The following is a 22,478-nucleotide window of genomic DNA, read 5'->3' as shown; positions in this document are numbered from 1 at the left end:
CTGCCCAGCAGTCTATGAACTTCTAATTCAATGCTTTTTTTTTTTTTTTTTTTTTTTTTTGCTCCATTGGTCAACTTAATTGCTTTCTTTTTCTTTTTGTAATGACCTTTTGATTGAAAAAATAAATTCCTTTCAAAAATATAAAGGCATTTATTCACAACTTTGGTGTTTCCAAATTTGATATGCAGAGGCAAGTATCATTCACTACATAAGTCACTTATGATTTATTATCATCTACAAGTATGTTAAGTCTTTGTGTTTATTATTTCTAAATGTCTTGATAGCAGTTGGCTGTTATCTCACCTGGTTCTTCCACAGAAGTAACTCAAGCACCCTGAAGTGTTGGGTCCATTTCTAACTTCCTATGGGGAGATAAAGAAACAGGAGGCCAACGCACACAACTAATTTGCTAGAATAACCAGTAATGAGGAGCCTTGCTGCTCCCTTATATGTTAAGTGTGCATGCACATACACAGACACACCCAAACACTCAGACACCCAGGCACACACAGACATACAGACATAGATACACACACACAAAACCTAAGTGTAATACCTTTAATCCTAGGCCTGGGAGAGAAAGGCAGGCAGATCCTCTATGAGTTCAAGTGCAGCCTGGTTTTACATGGTGAGTTCCAGGTCAGCCAGATATATAGATATATGTATTTCATATATATGAAATCAATAATTTTTGTAGATAGGGTCTTATGTAGCCTATGCTAGATCTAAGTCCATATGTAGCCCCAAATGATCTTAAAACTCCCAGTGTTTCTACCTCCCAAGTGCTGTGATTATAGGCGTATTCTACCACCCAGCTGCTGAAATTACATAACATAATGGTATTAATATGTAACTAGTTTTTGTTTCCTTAATACGGACAAATTTAACTGAATTTAAACAGAATTGGAGATATATACAGGTTTTAGGTGATGAGAATACTACCCCTATAATGCTGACAAATCTCCAGGGGTATGTTGGTTTCTTTGAATGTCTATATTTGGGAAATATTTTTATGTAAATAGCCTATGAAAGTCACAGATTTTTTTTCTGCCTTTTCAGCCTGCAAAGGAAATGTTCCCCCACCCCCACCCCGCCCAACTCCTGCTGATGTTTTCCACTTTTCCTGTGATTAAAAAAACTTTTTCCCTTGGTAACCATTTTCCCTGGTTACTTCTTTGGCTGATTTTCCACACAAAGAACTGAAGGCATTTATCCCAAGGGAAGCAGTTCTTTTAGATTTTACTAAGAAGGCAGCTAACACTTTCAACATTCCCTTCTCTTCTTTGTTTTTAAAGTTCTGGTTTTCTTTCACTTTCAGCGGGAGACTAAAATGACACCAAGCAAAGCTACTTAGTTTAGATTTCCAGGTAAACATGTTTTAAATTTTAAGTTTCTACTACAGTATGTGGCATGACTTTAATATCTGGGTATTTTGTGTGCAAATATGTTTAATCTTTAAGAAAATTAACTCTGTACTAACAGATGAAAAGTTAAAAGTATGCTTTATTTTGTATGATTGTTTCTTTGCAGGACGGTCATTTCCCAGTAGTTCAAATGTTAAGGAATTATGAACTATTGTCATATGTTTAGACAGAACTATGTGATGAATAGAAGTATCAACTGACTAGAAACTTTAAATTTGTCAGTCCTTAAGTTCTAAAGGAAAGTACGTGTTCAGTTAAAAGCATTTTCCATTTTAAGTCTGGTGGTAATATAAAGGATGATAACTTGTGACTTCATAGATATATTCAAAATTTTGGATACCTTTAAAGTTTTCTTAAAACAAGTGATGAAAAATTTTAATGGAGAAAATGAGTTAATAATTAGTTTATAGAGGATATTCAATATCTGGATAAACAAAAGGTCAAAAAAGCAAAAACATTACTTGATGAAAATGGCATTGTAATTAGAGTATCTAGGCATATAACTATGAAGTTGTTTATTAAATATTAAATAAAATGCAAAATTTTATAAACCACTGAATATCAATATCAGAGGGCCATTTCTTAAATTTTATTTAAAGTAGATCCTGATTTTGTTAGAATTAAGACAGCTCTGTCAATTTACTTCTGTACAGATCTATTTAAATTTTTAAATTAGACAGAAATGAGTTCATTTGGAATAGAGAGACTAAGAATGAGTCTCAGGATCTCAATCCTGGGAGAGTGTGTCATCTACCTGAGTAGGCACTGTCTCCTAACACTCACAATCCCTTGACAAGTGGATGCTTATAGGAGGCATACTTCACCTTCATGGGAGACCCCTGGAGATTATCTAGAGAGTCCAGAGGTCCAGAATGAGAGCTTTCATGACCCTTATCTACTGAACACATAACTGTCAAAACAAATAAACAAACAAACACTCAAGCAACTCAGTGTACATGTACATGACGCAGAGCATCTGTTATGTGTCCATCAGGCCCACTGCCCTACTTAAGATAGCCAGTGTTACCTGCCCTTCCACTTACATTTTCTTTGCTCCTGCTTCCCTACATTACTTCATTGTGAGTTGACTTCAGGGTGCCAATAAGCTTGCTCCTTTACATTGTGCAGACTAGTTCTTCTAAAACTTGAGCAGGTCATAAAATGTTTAAATATAATTTAATTTCAATGACCTATAGTAATGATTTTCAAATGACTGGAGTACTTATACAAATATCTTGAACAAAATGGTGGACTTCATATGAAGACATCCCTGAGGCTGCTAGCTGCTGAGTTCAGATAATGTGAGGGCAAATCCGCTCTGAAACCAGGTAAAGCCTGGTTTAGGAGGAGAATTTAGCAGATGAAGCTACAAAAAGAACTACTAAGATTCAAAAGGGAAAACCAAATATACATGGTACCTTCTTGTATCTCAAGTTCATAGAAAATAGAAGGTATGTTAGTAACACACACACACAAACACACACACACACACACACACACACACACACCCCTCTCCCTACATATGACTATATAGCTGCACTGGGAAGTAAGAAGAGCTCCTGGTGAGGCAGAAACTGGGGAATCATTTAAGAGAAGAATAAGATAAATAAAGATGGAGGTTGGGGCTCAGGCATGGTGCTTGTCCAGCACTCCTATTGCTATAGGCTTCATTCCCAGTGTTGGGGAGCAGTGCAGGGATAGATCTTTGAATAACCATGGGGAAGAATCAACAGAAAGTTCATCAGAGAAATAAGTTTTAGGGTTTAAAGAATTTCAAGAAGGAAAAAACAATTTATTACTAGCTCATAGCAGAATTTATGAATGTTAAAGACATACTAAAAAAGAGAACATTTCTGCAAGAAGGCAGAATAAAAAGTCTTCCTACAAAGGGATGAGAAATGAATTCAAGTCGACTTATCCAGAACACAACAAGAATGCACCAAGTTGGGTGTGGTAGCTAACATCTGCAATCCTAATACTTAGAGGCAATGACAGGAGGTTCACCACAAGTTCAAGGTTAGCCTAGTCTACATTGTTAGCTCTAGCTCCATGGCCACATATCCAGACCCTGTATCAAATCAAAAGGAAAAGGAAAACAAAATGTGCGAAAGGAAAATAATCAATCAGTATGTAAGTATTCAGGGAAAATGATTTTGAAGCTATAATTCTAATTTTAACCAAACATATTTTCAGACATTTACAATTCACAAATTTTTACCACATTTAAGAGTAAGAATACATATTTCTTCAAAGAACAAAAGGAATTTCAAGGCACTTCCTCTGGCAAGGAAAACAGATCTACTCATCTGCTGAGAACGAACAGGAAGATGAGAAAAACAGCACAGCCAGTGTTTGGAATAAGACTGAAACCCAAACTGTCTCAGGTCTGAAACAGCTTTGCTTCTAGAAACATCTGTGAATTCCAGAAGAGGTTAGAAGAGTTTTAAAATAGCTTCACAAGGCTGGGGAGAAACACAAACAAAGACGAGGGCCAAGCAGCCGGGCGACGACACTGGTGCTTGTGACATTAACAAAACTAGACCTGTGGTGGGATGGTGTTGGATACAGTCATGTCCAGCTTCAAATCACCAAATGCATTATTGACAGTGTCCATAACACTATACACTCAAAACATGAAAATCTTTAGGCAGAAAATACATCATACTAGGTTTAAAGATAAGATTTTATATCATTTCTGGCATGAATTCAAAGAACATCAGACAAAGGAATAAAAAAAGAAAGAATATGGTTAAAATTCCAAAGAACAGATGAAAGGTACAGTCAAAAGAGGACTCAGACAACCTGATCAGAAAGACAGACTTTAAAACAAACATAATTAAATGTTTAAAGAGTATTATAAGTTGTAGTATAGAATTTAAAACAATAAAAATAATTTACTGAAAACTAAGAAATCCAATTAAAGAAAAAGAGGCCAACAGATGAATTTATAATGCATTAATAAACCAGGTCATTTAGAATATTGAGGAACGTGTGACAACAGAAGAACAAAAAATAAACCCATAAAGAGACAGTGACATGAAGACATAATGGAACGGTTATTGCACAAATGACTAGTTCTGAAAAGAGAAAAGGACTGAAGCATATGGGAAGAGCTGAGGACTGAAGAAAACAGTGACAACAACAACAAAAACAGTAACACAAAAACAAAAACAAAAAAAAAAAACACCTAAATTTAAAAAAAAAAGTTCAGCATGCAGTTGGTTGGTGCATGCCTTTAATCTGGGAAGTAGAGGTAGACAGATCTCCGTTAGTTCCAGGCCAGCCTGGTCTACAGAGTAAGTTTCAGGACAACCAGAGCTACACAGAGAAACCTTTCTGTCTTAAGTCCCCAGAATTCAGTATGTATTTAAAATATATCATGAATCCTAAATGTAATAGAAAGAAGAGAACCACACCTTCTATGTGTACCAGAGTAGAACATCTAAAGGCCAATATGAACATCCAAAGTGTCGAGAAAAAGAATGCTATTTTTAAAGTAGTTTGATTGAGTCATGACTTCACAATTGAACCAACAAAGGAAGGCACTGCAGCATACTCCTGTGATCCCTGCACTTGGGAAGTGTAGGCAAAAGGATTAGAAAGTCAAGGTCCTCTATGGTTATACAATGAGCTTGAGGCCAGCCTGGTGTACATGAGGCCCTGTTTCAAACAATGACAACAACAACAGCAGTAGCAACAAAAGTAGAATCAATAAAAAACAAAAAGATAGGAATGGGAATCTATAAATGCTAGGCACTATTAATCTGAAATCTATGCAGCAAACATGTACTTTCAGAATTAAGGTAGTATGAAATCATTTCTATTTTTTTAAAAAAAGAGTTGATCTTCAAGTGAGCTGCACAGAATGAATTACCTTAAGACATTTTTGAATGAGAAGGAAAATCTGAATAAAAATCCAGATATATAGGAAAGGATGTAAGGAAAGAGTTCAAGTGTTAGGGGTTCTCAGATGGAGAGCAGGTCATTTGGCAATGTCTGGAAGTATTCTTAGTTGTCATAACTAGGGGGAAGGTGGTGGTGAAAGAGGCCAGAACTGCTGCTAAATACCCTACAACATGGGCCAGAACCTTACAAAAAGCATCTACTTCCAAATCTTGATAAGTGAAGAGGTTCAAAGAGTGTGGTCTCAAATGGTTTTTAATATAAAGCAATGACAACAATCTTTTGTTTACATTTGTTCATTGTGCTTGTACATGTATGGAATGGTGTACTTGTGAAAGTCAGAGGACAATGTGGGGAGTCAGTTCTTTTCTTCTATGTGGGAGTTCCTGGGATGAAATATATGTTAGGCTTGATGGCAAATACCTTTATTCACTGGGATACATTGCCATCCTGAAAAATAATAATCTTTTCAAGACAATCTATTGATATAGTATGTTTAACATATATGGAAAATTTAAGTGTATGATGAAAATTACCTTTATGCCAGAATCAAATAACTGGAATCAAAGTCATCCTGGCTCTTGAATTGCTTGGGAAGAGGTGAAGGTATAACAAAGTATAAAGAGATTTCATGTTGCTATCAAATACAAAGATTTGCAGACTGCATTACAAATCAAAGAGCATATGAAAAACATACTATGGAAAGCTGAAAGCAAAATGACACAAAGTTGCCAAGCACACATTATCAAAAGAAGTTGGCTTTATTAATATTAGACAAAGTAATCTTACTAGTGCACTGGTAGAGATAAGAAAGCCTCTATCTAATGATAAAAGCACCAGGAAAGTATGACAATTCTGAAATTGTACAGGCAAATAGCATAGCTTTAAGGTTGATTAATAGGCCTGACTAAGCTAATTTATAAATGTCAACCAACATAAAAAGACCAAAATGGAAAGTTAAAAAAAATAGAGACTCTACTAATATGTTATTTGTAAAATTAAAAATAAAATTAAGAATATTAAAATGCTTCTAGAAGATATATGACTATGAATGTTCGATCAGCCTGGCCTGGGATATATACCTGTAACCCAGGACTTGGAGTGGAGAGGCAGAAAAATGAGGAATTCAAGGAGAGCTTCAGCTACATAGAAAGAAGAAAGAACAGCCTAGATTGTAATGGAACCTGTTTAAAAAAAAAAAAAAAGCTAAGAAAAATGTTAAAATATCAAATACCAAATTTGTTAATTATACGATGAAATCAGACTTGAATAGACTACTTTGGAACATACTGATGTATGTATCCATATGCTCAGAATTTCTTGCTAATTGGGATGAAATAGTTTGGAATGTAACATATAGACAGTTCCCACTTACGTTTAAATACATATTTAATTTATATATATGACATTTAAATGTATATGGGAGCATATGTAATTAGGAGTAAGTTCATGGCCCATGTAAGTTCTGTCTTTTGAACACAGCACTATCAGAACATGGCTCAGCCCACCCATTCAGATGGTATCGAGCATTTACTCTGGGCCCATAAGAGGAAAGCTGAGAAGATGTGACATAGACTATGGACCTCAAAGTCCCAAATGGTTATCCCTTGGTCTTTGAAACAAATATTTGTGTATGCTTGTAATAAACTGTAATTAGGACAACTCTTCTTTTCGGGTGCACACACTTATGTACCATTTTGGGTTTTTAAAATCAGGTATCGTTTTTACAAATGTAAATTTATTTTAAAAGCACTGATTAAAATATGAATTGAAAAACTGTGGACATGTTTTTCATCTTTAATCTCTATGAGCTGTCATGTGGAAAAAGGAAGAACTTTCCAACAGTGCTGTATGGACACAGTGGTGAGGTCAGAGGACATAGGAATTCTCTGTTAGTGGAATTCAAGGGTCGAAGAGAGCAATACAACGAAGCAGCACGTGACCCAGGTAGCATGCGAGGGAACAGCAGTGTTACCTGAACACAACAGAATCGCTGTGGTGCACGCTTTCTTCTTGGAGCCTGAAGCAGGAGGACTTCAAGTTTGAGACCAAATTGGTAACTTAATGAAACTATCTCAAAGTGAAGAAAAGGATGGTGGTGTCAGCTCAGGAGCAGAGTGGTTACCTAGGATGTGAAGGATTTTGGGTTCAGTCCTCAGAAATGAGGAAAGAAATATCAGAATGAATGGAGGAAAATAAATATTTTGGAATACATAAGGTACACACTTGATATGGACAATGACACCCACAGTACTGCTACACCTGCCAGACATTCAAAAAAGGATAATGAATCTAGGTTAGTCCTCTTAGGAACTAGAATTGGAAACAATAAAATGTAAAGAAAGTCTGGAGTTAGAAAAACTTTAGGAAGGAGTTATTAAAACAACTAATTTCCCACTCTTCCTTTTGATAATGAACCACTGACTCCATTCAATTAATTGCAGCATGTTCTGCCTATAATAGCATGTGAGTGTAATGATTAAATCCTAGATTAACTATTCCTCCCAATTAGGGCTGTCAACCTCAGCATCCCTAATATGCTCAGCTAACTCATTGCTGTGGAAGACTGTATCCTGCAAGGTAGCACCCCATCTCTTTATGCTAGATACTTGTAGAGCTGCTCCTAACTATGATGACTGAAAATGTCTCCAGACATTGCTATCTGTCCCTTGGGGGACAAATCATACCTATTCAGAGGCACTGCTTTAAGTTTTGAATGGAAAACTTACACTCTTGAGTATAAATTATTTTCCACTTTGAAGGTGTGATTTTGGCTTGTGGTACAAAGCCACAATACAGAAACAAACAAGCCTGCTGTGTTCCAGTGAAACTATAAGATTTTACATATCACCAAACACTTTGCATTTTATAATTTAATTTTTAATTTTAAATATTATATTTATGTATTTTATTGTGTGCGCATGTGGACAACTTTTGGAAGCATTTTCTCTCCTTCTCCCATGTGGGTCATAAGGATGGAACTCAGATTCTTAGGCTTTTGGCAAGCACCTTTACATACTGAGTCATCTCCCAAGCCCTTCTTCTGCTTTTTATAAAATAACTAGGGATTGGATCCAGGGTGTTATGTGTGCTTTACAGAAATTTGACTGTACGATAGCGTTTTATGTGAGATACAATCCTGTCACCCAGGCTGACCTCTACTTTCAATCCTTCTATACCTGACTGGATTACAGATGTGTGCTGCCATGCCTGGTTCAGATAGCAAATATTTACCAGAACAGCATGGTAGAAATTAGAACTGGATTTGTGACAAGTGTATGGGTATCAATTTGAGGAGAACTGAGAATTTAGCAACCGTGTGTCATCTCATCCATATAGAGGGGAAACATTTTCCTTCCAAAGGTTTTAGTCCATTTCTTCCAGCAGTACTTTACAATTGATTTTTCAGAGCAGATACCTTGTCCACCTTCTCTAAGACATTCACTAGTTATTCAGATTTTATACTATTACAAAACGACACTGACTTAGCTTCTATTTTTGATAGCATACAGAAATAATCCCTATTTTTATAGACTGATCTTATATCCTGAAACCTGACTGATTTCTCTTGTTAGTTACAGGAACCTTTTAAGATTTAAGAGCTTTTTAGATCCCACAAGATTTTCTACATTTGTGAATAAAGCTATTTTGCTTCTTGTCTAAACTAAATGAGTTTTCAACAAATATTGGTTTATAATTGTGAAGAATTGAAATTATAAATCTTAACTTTCATTGACAAAACACATTTAGATCTGTGAGCATCTATTTTGTGCTTCTCATTGAAAATACATTTCTAGAGATTATAAAATGTTATTTATGTACGGTTTGAATTTTTTTGTTTTTTTCGAGACAGGGTTTCCTTGTGTAGCCCTGGCTGCCCTCTGAGAATCACCCGTCTCTGCCTCCTGAGTGCTAGAATCTAATGCATGTGCTACTACTATACAGCTATATATTAATTGTTAATTAATTGCTAATACTCAAAATTGGGGACTCAAACTTGGGCCTTCCACTTAGCTTCAATCTCAGTCCTTGGGTTGTGTGCTTCTGAGACAGGGTCTCACATGATATCCGGGCTGCCTCTGAATTTGCGATCTTCCCACCTCAGCTCTCAAGGGCCAAGGACATAGGTGTGTGCCACCACATCCAAGGAAGACACTTTAAAACAATGGACGACAACTTAGGAGAACTGAGGAAAAGAATATTAGATGATAAAGGATTGCTGTCAATTTTGCAGAATACTTTAAGATGGCTATGTAAAAACTAAACAAAAATATGACCTAATCAGACACCTCGTGATGAAGTAGTCAAGGTAAAGTTTCATCACGCAGTAGATTTCAGTTAAACTCCTGCCAGAAAGTGACTGCATAAGCAAGTAAGCGAGGGAGGGAGGGAGATGAAGTGGAGACATGAGGCTAGCGTTGAAGCAGGGCAACAGTGTGGTGACTCACAGAATACTACCTACTTTTGAGTATGGTTGAAAACTTCCATAATGAAAGAATGGTTTTTTTTGTTTTTTGTTTTTTTTAAAGAAAGCGTTTGAAATACCTGCCTAATTCCACAATCTGAAACTTGGGAGACAGTCACTGAAGTCACTCAAGCCTTACCTTCTCTAACGGACTTCTCTTTTTAGGCCTACCACCAACTTTACTGGAGCTTCATTTAGATTTTAATAACATTTCAACTGTGGAACTTGAAGGTTTTAAAGAATATAAGGAACTGCAAAGGTAAAAGTTCTCTCAGTCTGGATTTTTTAAGGGCAGTTGACGTATTATTGAAATATAGAGTAATAGCTTCCTGGAGCCCTTGTCTTTTGTTTCCTGGTATTGTGTCATTACACTGGCTAGGAAACCCAGCCAAGCACTGGAAGAAGTGGTACGAGAGATGTCCTTATTCTAGATCTTTATGAGAAAACAAAATATTTCACTATGAATAATGTATACTGTAAGCATTCCACAAATGACAATTACTATATGAAACAAGTACCCTCTTACTACTAAATCAGTGAATTTTCATAAGGAACGGATGTTAGACTTGGTGCAGGGGCTCTTTATCTCTGAAACACTAAAGAAAGCTGCCTGCTGACCTGAGAACCTGTGGTGACTGTTCCAGCCCTGTCTGGAAGGTACAAGCTGATTTTGAACCAGCTGTATGCAGCTCTGTGGTCACTGTGGAGGGATTCTTTTCCTGTCCATGATTCTTAGCCTATGGCTGCTGCACCAGTCTACCTGTCCCCAATGTTGTTGCCAGATCAAAGGTGCCTAAAAACATTTTTCAAATTCATTTTTCATTTTACTGAATACAGGGAACAAATTATTCTTGAAATTACTCATCCTGGTGCTGAAGGGATGGCTTGTTTGGTAAAACACTTACTTGTCTTCTAAGTATGAGGACCTGAGTTAGAGTTCCTAGAGCCCACATGAAACAAGATACAATGATATGTAATCTAAGCACTAGAGGTAGGGATTAAAAGCTCCCTGACACCCACTGGCTAGACAGTCTGGACTAATTGTTAAGTCTGAGGTCAAGGAAAGACCTTCTATCAAAGGACGTGAACAGCATTTCTGAGGCTGACACTCAGGTCGTCCTCTGTGCCTGTATGCACACTCTTTCACATGGAGAGCTTCACTCTCCCTTAAAAATAAAAAAAAGTTTAGGGCTGGCGAAATGGCTCAGTGGGTAAAGAGCTTACTGTAAAACCATGAAGATCACACAGCTGTAACTGTAGTGCTGGGTGGGGTTGGGGTGGAGACAGGCAGATCTCCAGATGGTTCAGCCCAAGGAAGTCACCTGGGGCTGACCTCCTGCCTGGATGTGCACAGGTGCACAGTGAGTGTGGGGTTTCACAGCTACTTTTATGAAGAGTAACCCTGCATTGCTAATTTAGTTAGCAATGAAAGTGTCCGAAGAGGTGTGAGAGAGAACCACAGAGCACCCTAGCCAACAGAGCTCAAACTCTAGCTCTCACGTGCAGGCCCAGGGGTCTGCTGCTGTGGGCACGGCCATTTCCTCTAAGTTTCATTTTGCTGGGACACAGCCACAGTCACCTAACATCTACGGCTGATTCCAGACTACAACAGCAGAACTGAATAGTTAGGACAGAGAACAAATAATCCATAAAGGGTCAGATATTTACTATTTGGCCCTTTATAGGAAAACCTGGCTCAAGTCTGGTCTAGAGATACAGACATTCCAAACTTTGACCCAGAAGTAATCTGCAGGATCCAGAACACACATCACACTGGTATTGCTCTGCAAAGATTTCTGTGGCCCCCAAAGACAACTAAGTCAACTTCTGGAAGTAAGAATGGAGTTACTAACAACTTTAAATTTTGTTTCCTTTTAGAAGTTCATTGATGAAAAAAACCAATCAAACATGAAGCAGGCAGTTGTGTTTTGTCTCATGCTGCTTATCATTTTTCAAACTGATTGTGAACGAAGTACTAGGAGACAAAGGAGGAGGATGCATCAGAGAAGCCTCAGGAAAAGCTCTGCATTCCACCCCAGAGCCAACCAGCTTCAAGTTCAGCAAACCACTGCTGTGCCAGATGCTAGGTCACCCACTGCCAACTCCGAGTACAGTGTGGAGGAGAGCATAGGATCACTTCTGAGTAATCCTGGAGTAGAATCAAGTTACAGTGTGTTACCAGGTAAGAGAATGTGTGAAGGGGAAAATGTCTTCATGAGCTGAACTCTACATAGGAAAAATAGAATTAAAATTTGGGCTACCTTCTGATATATAAACACAAAATTTAAAATAACTGTCAAAAGTATTCAAGGAACATACTTATACAAAATTATTGGAAAATGTTTTATTTCCCCACTATGAAACAGAAATTATTATGTGATCATATTCACAACATAAACAATATACATGTCAGCTAATAAAATGCCTTTCACTTATTAAGACTGGAGCGGAAGTCAATCAAATAACTTTGACCCAGGGCTATTTGTTTGTTTGTTTATTTGCTTTTCTGAGACAGAGTTTCTCCATATAGCCCTAGCTGTCCTGTGTAGACCAGGCTGATCTCAAACTCAAGAGAGTCACCTGCCTCTGCCTCCCAAATGCTGGTATTACAGGCATGCGCCACCATGCCTGGCTTCATTTTAAATATTTTCAAGATAAAGTTTTGTTAAGTAAAAATGGAATGAAATCCATTGAATTGATTTTATACAGAATATTGACTTTTTAAAGGATGAAAAGACTGGAAATTCTGCCAAATATCTGCTTTAATTCTTTTTTGAAATTAGTATTTAATGATTAGTGATTTTCTAAGTTTGGAAGAAAAAATACAAACATGTTATAGGTATGTTACCATTAAAGAAAACTTTGAAAGACAAAAAGAAAGTATCATCATACCCTTATTTTATACCTCTTAATTATTCTTTCATGACATTAACAGAAATAACAAAATTATATGAAAAAAGAGAAATTAGGCTATATTTGCTAAAAACCTAATGATGTGTGTCCATTAAGTGCTAAAGAATAATATAGACATTATCTCAGTTAACTGAACACTACTTAAGCTATGCAAGGAAATGAAAAGCCCCCAAATTAACATGCATAATGCGATTTCACTTACTTAACTTTTTAAAGTTTATTTAAATTTTTATTATTTGAGTGTATATGATATTTGCATGTGTGTGGGTGTCACATGCCAAAGCACACATGTGAAAGTCAGATGATGCCCCAAGAAGCCAATTTTATCCTTCCACAACAAGCACTTTTATCCACTGAGTCATCCTTGTTGGCACAAACTCTTTTTTTTTTTTTAATGAAACAAACTATTTTATTTATTTAAAAACATACTTAGGGAATGGAGAGATGACTCAGTGGTTAAGAGGCCTTGATATTTTTATAGAAAAACCAGGTTCAATCCCTAGTACCCATGAAGTAGTTAACAACAATATATAACTCTACTTTCAGGGGATCTGATGTCTTCTGACTTTTGAGGGTACTGTATACATGTGATGTACATGCGTATGAGCGCGCGCGCATACACACACACACACATATGCTGGAAAACCTTGTACACATATGAAAATTCTTATATTGAGGATTTTTATATCAACATTTTATATTGGAGTGGAGACAGATAGACGGATCTCCAGATGCTGGCAAGGCAGGAAGGTCAAAGGATGAGCTCTGGGTTCAGACTGAGGCAGCCACCTGGTGTTGCCCTTGTGCCTTGATATGCACAGGTGATGAGCAAGTGTGCTGTTTCACACTGCTTTAAACCCTAGCGTGTCAGAAAGACAAATTACCACATGTTCTCATTTGTGGATCTGATTTGCCTCCCCCCCTCCCAGATGAGGCGTTTCATGTTGCTTAGCTGGTCTTAAACTTCTATATCCCACAGTCCTCCTGCCTCAGCCTTCTTGGGATTGCAACTGGTACAACTCACTGACTTAAATTAAAACACAAAACATACCATCAACAAAAACTACAAGTTGGTATCAGTAGGAGTATAGAAAGTGCACTAAACATTTCCAAATTGTCTAAAAATGTTTTCCAGTAGTCTTAAAGTACTTGAACTTATTTTCTTCATGTGTGGGGTTTTTAAAAATTTATTTATTTTATTGAGAAGGGAGTAGCCCTAGCTGTCCTGGAACTAGCTCTGTAGCTCAGGCTGACCTTGGACTCAGAGATTCATCTGCCTTTGCCTCCTGAGTGCTGGGATGAAAGGCGTGCTCCACCACCTGCTTCTCTCATGTGTGTCTGACAGCTAGTTAGTTGTACAGAGGCCAGAGGACAATCTCCTGAAGTCAGCTCTCCTTCTACTTTGAGTCTGGGGATTGAGGTCAGGTGTCATGGGTTTATCATGATTGGCAGTAGGTGCTGGAATATGCCCAGGCAGCTCACAGCCCATGGTCTGTTTGTATTATATTTACACACATATACTTCACTGTTGCTAAACCACAGTCCAGAGTTTGAATCAGTGACATTAACTATAGGCATAGTATTGTATCACAGCTAACACCAGAATTGACTCCCAGGAAGTTGTCTTTGGCTTCCACAGTGTGTGGCCACATGCATCACTCACATAATAAACATAAAAGGTTGATCATTATGGTGTGTGCATTTTATTTCAAAATGCAATAACAAAACAAACCACACAGGGCTCACTGTCTTGCAGACGCTTGCTGTTTTATCTTTCTCTGCATGTCTATGCACAGGGTGAGCTGTGCACTCACTAGTGTGTTCACCGGCCTGTTCTGGGACAGAGCTCTCAGGCAGGTAGATCTCTGCTGCCTCTCCTGAATTTTGGTGTGGCCATACACCTTAGTGTGCCAGGAGGATTAAGCACACTTAGAACTCAAACATGATTTGTGAACTTGTATTTTTCATTCCTGGGCAATTTGGGAGTCTGCTGGAGGAAGCAGCTGCCTGTTACAGAGCGACCATGCTCAACCTCAGCATGCCAAGACTGTAACTTGAAGTAAATGAGAAATGGCTGGGTTTTGATGGTTGTCTTTCCAGTGACATAACTTAGCTCACCCTGACAGACAGAAGGTATGAAATTCAAACAATGCCCAGTTACTAGGAGGAGATCACTCAGCAGCAAAGAGGAAGAGCCTATGAAAAGCATTTCAGACAGCAAGTCTGTAGGTTATTTAACCATGGCTGCAGACAGATTTGTATTCTCAGCTGATTCTATCAGTTAGACTTTGCACTTTATTTCTATCTATTCAGTGATTCTGATAATCTTGCGGATCATGGTGGAGCACTCCTTTAATCCTACTACTCAGGAGACAGAGGCAGGGGCAGGGGCAGGGGCAGGGGCAGGGGCAGGGGCAGGGGCAGGGGCAGGGGCAGGGGCAGGGGCAGGGGCAGGGGCAGGGGCAGGGGCAGAGGGGCAGATGGATTTCTTGTGAGTTTGAGGCCAGCCCGGTCTACACAGTGAGTTTCAGGACAGCCAGGCTACATAATAGAAACCCTGTAACAAACAAGCAAACAAAAACAAACAGTCCTCTTTCTTTTCCAGGAAAGAAAGGACACTGCTTTGTAAAGGGCATGATCATGTACAACAAAGCTGTCTGGTCTCCTGAGCCCTGCACCACCTGCCTCTGCTCAAATGGAAGAGTGCTTTGTGATGAAACTGTGTGCCACCCCAAGGCATGCCCCTATACCATTAAACTAGAAGGAGAATGCTGCCCCATCTGCTCTGATGCTGGTATACAATATAAAACAAAGTATCATGGATAATTTAGTCTTTAACTTCTATTTACTTTTATTTAATTATTACATTAAGGTATAAATTATTATAAATGTAGTCATCAAGATACTTAAAATGTAGATCAGTGCTGATAAACAGGTGTATCTAGGAAAACGTATCTGGGGTACAGAATAGATGTGGCTCTATAGTTCTAATTCTCAGACGGAGTCAGATTGAACCTGATTCTGTTTTATGTGAATCTTACAAGGGCTTAGAGACACAGTGATAGAATTCCTCCGATAAACCCTGACTTTTACATGCGTCATTCTATTTAATCAAGCTTGTCAGGAATATACTAATCGCTATCATGAGAACAAAGGAGTGATTGATAAACAGAGCAAACAAAGCTTCAACCCCTCTGGCTCTTCCCATTCATCTCCCACAGGAAGCTCAGGAATCCACAGGTGGTCTGAGGAATCCCAGAAAAACACAGAAGTGTAGATTGGGGCATGGTTTCCTTGGGTGGCACTTCTTATTGGAGATCACAGCATGGGTTTCATTGCATGCGGAAAGAATTGTTTTCAAATGAGACTTGTTCCTGAACAAGTGTGTGTGCCCTCTGGAGGTTGGCTTAGGCCTCTGGAAAAAAGTTTAGCTAGTCACTTATTAAAAATAAACCATATTAAATAATGTGACAAGTACAGATTGACAGGGACATTCTCTCTTGTCAATATCAAGCCAGGAGGAACTTCAGGTATTGTACTTTGCTTCACACTATTAGTTGTTTCACTGAGGCACTGTAATTTCTGTCTGTCTGTCTGTCTGTCTGTCTGTCTGTCTGTCTATTTAATATATGAGTACACTGTAGCTATCTTTAAACATAACAGAACATATTACAGATTGTTGTGAGCCACCATATAGTTCCTGAGATTTGAACTTAGGACCGCTGAAGAATAGGCAGTTCTCTTAACTGCTGATCCATTTTTCTAGCCCTGTACTTTCTTTTGAGACAGATTCTCACAGTGTAGCTCAGGCTGGCCTGGAATGTGCGATGCAAGACCAGGCTAGCCTCAAATTCACAGAAATTTCCTTGCCTCTGCTTCTGTTAGGGCAGAAGGGCTGGGATTAAAGACATGCCCCACCAAGCCTGGCCTGAAGCATTATACTTTTTAAAAATTTTACCAGGTGTACTTGTTGAAACTGACTCTTTCAAGTAACATACAAGGCTTATAGGCAAGATTCGGAGATTCTTAGACTATTTTTCAAAGGATCTGAAGTCTTCTTGAAATGTAGTTATTTTAGAGAAATAAACTTGGACACAGAAAGGACTTAAACGTTTAAATATGATACCTTTAGTTTCTACTTATTAATTTCCCCCACTTCTTCAGCACATTTTGGTATGATTGTAAAAAAAAAAAAAAAAAAAAAAGACAAATCTTCAGACTTTATAACACATACTGAATGGTATCACAAGTAACTTTTTCAAATAATTATATTTCTCTATTTCTTTCAGGGCTAGTTTGTATATGATTATCAATTAAAAATAGAGAGATGATTAGATCAATTTATAAACTTTGATGGAAGAAAGCCTATATGCTATGAACTTATTTCTCTTTAGAACTCTTCACTCAAAGTGAGACTATATCTAGACTACATCTTCTCTACTGTCTGCCAAAGATCTACAGAGCAGAATCTATTAGTGGTATACTATCTAATGGTATCAAAGCCTCACAATAAAACTGCTTTCTATTTTGTATTGTGTGGCAATATTATTCCCTCTTTAGTTTACTAATAAGTATATTTTCTTGAAAATATTATTACATTATTTAGTACAAAAACAGTATTAAGGCCCACAGACACCAAAATCACATGTCTACATCAAATCCTACAAAAGAGAAATACAGTTATAGTTAACTTCAAGAAAAACCTTCAATTGCATTTCATCTTTACATAGCAGTCAAGAATATAGAGGGAATAATATTTACTAATCTCATTTTCATTATTCCTTTTTCCATTTATTAACATCATTAACTTGCCTCCATTGCTTCATCCTTCTGTGATCACTAGCCTCCTATTCTCTACTCAGTAGTTGGAAACTACATGATAAAAATGACTTTTCTGGTGATTCTTCAGAACAACAAGAATCCACTAACAAACTTCACAAGCAAGTGCCACCTCCTCAGATGGAAATGGACCAAGTAGCCATAAAAGAAGCTATTCAATCTGAGGAGGATGAAGAGGCAGTTAAAGGACACAAGGAGCACAAGAAGGACCCCTCTCTGCCTACTAAGCTCCACAGTGATGGGAAAAGAGCGGCTGGAAAGCTGAGGCCTGAGGAAGAAGGAAGGTCAGCACATCAACCACTCTACCATGGAAGAAGGGAGGAAGAGGACAGTGAGGAAGAGACAGAGAGGGAAGGAGAGGAGGAAGAGGAGGAGGAGGAGGAGGAGGAGGAGGATGCCATAAGAGGAGATGTGTTCAGGATGTCCTCCCGGTTAACACCTGGAACTCCAAGAGGCAGGCCACGCCTGCCCAGAAGCTGTTCCCTGTCCTACAGGACTATCAGTTGTGTTCATGCCGACTTCACTGAGATCCCACCAATAACAGCACCAGAAGTAACGAACCTGGAGCTGGTTGGTAAGAGATTTATTTCATGCTCAGATATAAAGGGTGAATTTTACTGCCCTATGAATGTTGCTTTAACTTACTAGGGACTAATTTTATCGTCTTCATACAGATCCCCTGTGCAGCAGAGATGGGCACACACTACAGACTATAATCAAATGGTGATTTACCAAGAAGCATTTAAAAAAAACCAGCTTTAATGGGGTATACTTTGTGTGATGAAACTTATTTATAATGTATAGTTCTACAAGGTTTTACACCACCATACTTCAGATAAAAAATATTTCTATTACTCTCACAAATTCCTTGTATCTCCATCTCCTTCACTTGCTTGGCCACCATGAAACTGACCTATTTTCTGTGTTTATTGATTTGATTTCTGAGTTTTCCTAAATCAAATCACAAAATAAGTAGCCTTGCAGTTAGACTTATAATGCTTTAAAAATCACAAGTTCATTCCTTTGTTTCTTAGCAGTGCCTTATTGTATAAATCAGGCAGAGAATGATTTTTTTTTTTTTCAGTTTAAGGCAATTTTGTCTCCACCTCTGTCTCCAGATCCATTGTCACAAGTAGCTGTTCTACAACCTCAGCAGAGGGTATCATCTGTTGCTTTCTTTTCTTTAGCCATTCCAGTGAGAATGTGGTGTCCACACCTTTTGCCTATATCTCTCTATCAGGCTACTGGGGAATGTTCTGAGTGGTGGAGTGTTAAGATCTTATTTGTATGAGTACCTGGCTTATAAGGATACCATAGCAGAGGTGCCCTTAGGATGCAGAGGAGAGGAGATCTGGAGGGGTCCAAGATATATGTGCAGGAATGGAAGCTTGCAATGAGATGCTGTTGGTGTCATGGTCTCCTTGACAATAGATTTTCATGTAAAATCACTGAAAGAATCTGCATACTTGGCAAAGCCTTCTCCCATGGGCTTATGTGGCCTCTGCTTTACAGAAACTCAGTTAAAGTCAAAGGAATAAACATAAGGTTATGCAGTCATTGTTTACAAGATGTTTAAAACCACTGATGACTGTACTGAGACAAATGCTAAAATACATAAAATAGAAATAAATAAATAAATAAATGAAATAAAATAGAAATGCTAAAGTACATAAAATAGAAAGATGTAGGACCCTTTTAGCTTGAAAACAGAAAGGTATTCTATCAGATATGGTGGGGTATATGGGATAGGATTTTCCTAAGCCTCTTATACAGAGAAGGAAACATGTTCACAGACACTGAGGAATTTTCCTTGATTTCTTGGATACATACAGTGTCATGTTGGCAAGTCCATGGAAATGGCAATGGAAAAATATGAAGGAAGCAGTCAGTTTCTGTCTAGCTCACAGAAACACATCTTTGTTGTGAATGCACAATGCTACTATCCCTGTCCAGCAGACATTGGGGGTATTTTTAGCAGCTTTATCTGAACCATGAGGTCCTGAGCCAGACACACTTTTGACTGTCCCATTCCATTCATGTTATTTTTCCAAGTGGGCATTTGTTTATATATTTCCTGTCTTTGTTCTGAATATTGCTCTACTTTCCAATGTAAAGCTTTCTCTTACCATTCATGTATACAGAGACAAGCACACACATGAGTATATATGTACATGTTTATATATGCACGTGTGTCTAATACAACTACTGTACATTCTAGGGAATTCAATCATCTCCATTCCAGATGAAGCATTTAATGGATTACCAAATTTGGAAAGACTTGATCTGAGCAGAAATAATATCACTTCTTCGGGCATAGGTCCAAAAGCATTCAAGGTATACACTTCCATTAGTATGTAACAATATGATTCCTACTGGCTGTGGTTGGAGTCGGGAAGGAAAAAAATAAACAGAAAGGCTTTTATTGCTAATTTTCTTCTACATTAAATTTCTTCTTTGGGGTCCTTAAATTATAGCCACTTCTCTCTTGATTAGATTTGTTGCTTTACATATGTTAACCTTATAAGATGATTGGTAACAATAAGATCAGACATAACTAATAGTTTGAATTTGAATTTAAGGAATAGTTTTTCTCCTACAATAGGTAAAGGGTCACTAAAGTCTGTTCTCTCAGCATGGAAGAACTGCCCAGTAAGTAATAAAAGAGAGTTTATCTAGAGCCTCTATTAAAATGGTTAGGCCAGTAAAGTACAGCTTTCTTACTTTTGCATAGTGAATTGAATATGGTGGAAAATATTTTGACAGGGAAAGTTTAAAAAAACAAAAGCATGCACTCATATGAAAACCAGCACTAGATGAGGAAGCAGAGTAAAAGAGAAAGGACAGCAAATATTCAAAGGTAACCTTTGAAGAAAATAGATTTGACTGAACAATTCTTTTGCAAAACGAGAAAATACAGAAAGCTCAAGGAATTTCAGGGAAAAAGAGAGGAAAAGTTGGTGTGCATAAATGAGAACATAGAGTATGTATGTTAAAGCTTTAAGAAAAGCACACTGTATGTCACTAGGTTAAATTTTCACTGGTTGAATAATATTCTGGGCCCTTGATCTGCTTTTGTAACCAATGACTGGCCCCGTGGATCCTTCCCTAGTTATGACTGACCTCCTGGATCCTTCCCTAGCTCTCTGGGGTCTAGATAGACAGATAAGGGGCTCCCCAGTGCCTGCTTCAGACTATCCTTCTATCTAATAGCAGTTGGCACAGAGGGCTATAGATTATCCTATAATTGAGTAAGAGAAAATGTCAGATTACCTGATTCTTCGCTTGGGGACTCTCTGTCCTGGTGAAACTTAGGCATGTAGACATCAAACATTCCATGCCCATTTGGTGGTGGTGCAGGATAGGCCTGCAATGAGCATGCAATTACAGATGTGGAAACATACTTCTTAAAAGCCAAACTGTTTGGGAAATCATATACAATCACTTGGTTTTGAAATTTTTATTATATTTTCATTATTTAAAACAAAATTTAAATTTAAATAAACTTTGATCATATTTTCCCCCTCTAAGTTCTTCTAGATCATCTCTCCATCTCTATCCAATTAGTGAAAATAGGAAACTGAACTTTACAAATATCTTAAAATTACTTATTAGCATTCACAACAGATTCAAATTTCTGCAGTTAATTCTGTTTATTGCTAAGAAGGTAAAATCTCATGCCTTACAACACAAGACTCACTGTTATATGGGAAATATTTTGAAATAACTGTGACTGGAAAAATGGTAATTTTGAGATTTGTTTTTTAAGTCTTTGAAGAAGTTAATGCGTCTGAACATGGACGGAAATAATTTGGTACATATTCCTTCAGAATTACCATCTACACTAGAAGAACTTAAAATAAATGACAACAATCTCCAGGCTATTGATGAGAAAAGTTTATCAGGTATTTAAATCATGTGTGGGTGGTTGGATGGGTTGGTGCACTAATGACTGCTTTGGAAGTCACAGGTGATTGATTGATTGATTGATGTCAGGTGTCTTCCTCTATCATTTTCTTTCTTGCTTTTTTTTTTTTTTTTTTTTTTTTTGGAGATAAAGGTCTCTCACTGAACCTGAACAATTGGCCAATACAATAAGTCCACAGTATCTTTCTGTTTCCACTTTTTAGAGCTGGGATCATAGGCATGTCCTGCAACATTGAGCTTTTACCAGAATGTTGGTGATCTGCACCTGAACTCAGGTACTCAATCTTGAAACAGCAAGCACTTTACCTACTGGGCTATTTCCCCAGACCAACTTTTTTTCTCATATAATACATCTTGACCATAGTTTCCCCTCTCTCCTCCCCACCTCTGCCCAGATCCACTCTGCCTCCTTTTCTCTTTAGGAAAGGACAGGCCTCCCAGGGATACCAACCAAACATGGCACATCAAGTTGCAGTAAGACTAGGCTCCTCCCCTCACACTAAGGCTGGATGAGGCAACCCAGCAGGAGGAAAAGGGTCCCCAAAGCAGGCAAAAGAACCAGCAACAGCCTCCACCCCCACTGTTAGGAGTCCCACAAGATGGCCAACCTACATGACCATAACATATATGCAGAGGACCTCTGTCAGATCCATACAGGTTCCCTGATTGTTGATTCAGTCTCTGTGAGCCCCAATGACTCCTGCTTAGTTTATTCTGTAGGCTGTGTTTCTGTGGTGTCCTTGACCCTTCCTGCTCCTATTATCCTTTCTCTCCCTCTACCACAGAATTCCCTGAGCTCTGCCTAATGATTGGCTGTGGGTCTCAGCATCTGTTCCCATCAGTGTCTCTGGTGATTATTAAGCTAGGCTCTGGTCTACAGTATAGCAGAGTATCATTAGGTAGCAGTTCATTGATGCTTTTATTTTTTTTAAAAAGATATATTTTATAACCACTCTTCTATAGAAACTGATTTACAGTATTGCTTAATGCATAAATAAAAATTTCACAAT

At 37.9% G+C, this 22,478-nt stretch overlaps 2 protein-coding genes across 5 annotated transcripts in view; one reads left to right on the top strand and one right to left on the bottom strand.

The window, feature by feature from the left end:
• Positions 1-22,478, bottom strand: part of Cenpp (centromere protein P) — a 190,520-nt gene that overhangs the window by 36,527 nt on the left and 131,515 nt on the right. The window contains exon 5 of one of the 2 annotated variants that reach the window (XM_052157270.1): positions 20,815-20,908. The exons of the other annotated variant lie outside the window; for it this stretch is intronic. Within the exon in view, the coding sequence (XP_052013230.1) occupies positions 20,815-20,908 (94 nt within the window). The remainder of the gene's footprint in view (positions 1-20,814; positions 20,909-22,478) is intronic. 2 annotated transcript variants of the gene reach the window in all.
• Ecm2 (extracellular matrix protein 2) overlaps positions 1,164-22,478 on the top strand; it is a 34,611-nt gene continuing 13,296 nt past the window's right edge. The window contains exons 1-7 of one of the 3 annotated variants that reach the window (XM_052157261.1): positions 1,164-1,367; positions 9,958-10,051; positions 11,671-11,974; positions 15,311-15,499; positions 17,549-18,118; positions 19,763-19,878; positions 21,311-21,446. In XM_052157261.1, the coding sequence (XP_052013221.1) occupies positions 11,701-11,974; positions 15,311-15,499; positions 17,549-18,118; positions 19,763-19,878; positions 21,311-21,446 (1,285 nt within the window). In that variant the 5' untranslated portion in view covers positions 1,164-1,367; positions 9,958-10,051; positions 11,671-11,700. Of the gene's footprint in view, positions 1,368-9,957; positions 10,052-11,199; positions 11,569-11,670; positions 11,975-15,310; positions 15,500-17,548; positions 18,119-19,762; positions 19,879-21,310; positions 21,447-22,478 lie in introns of those variants that run through there. The other 2 variants (XM_052157260.1, XM_052157262.1) reach the window with 2 other exon arrangements.

Source organism: Apodemus sylvaticus, chromosome 14 (assembly GCF_947179515.1).
Source record: "Apodemus sylvaticus chromosome 14, mApoSyl1.1, whole genome shotgun sequence".
Classification (NCBI taxonomy): Eukaryota; Metazoa; Chordata; class Mammalia; order Rodentia; family Muridae; genus Apodemus; species Apodemus sylvaticus.
Note: the sequence above shows the minus strand (reverse complement) of the source record. Positions and strands in the feature narration are given on the sequence as shown.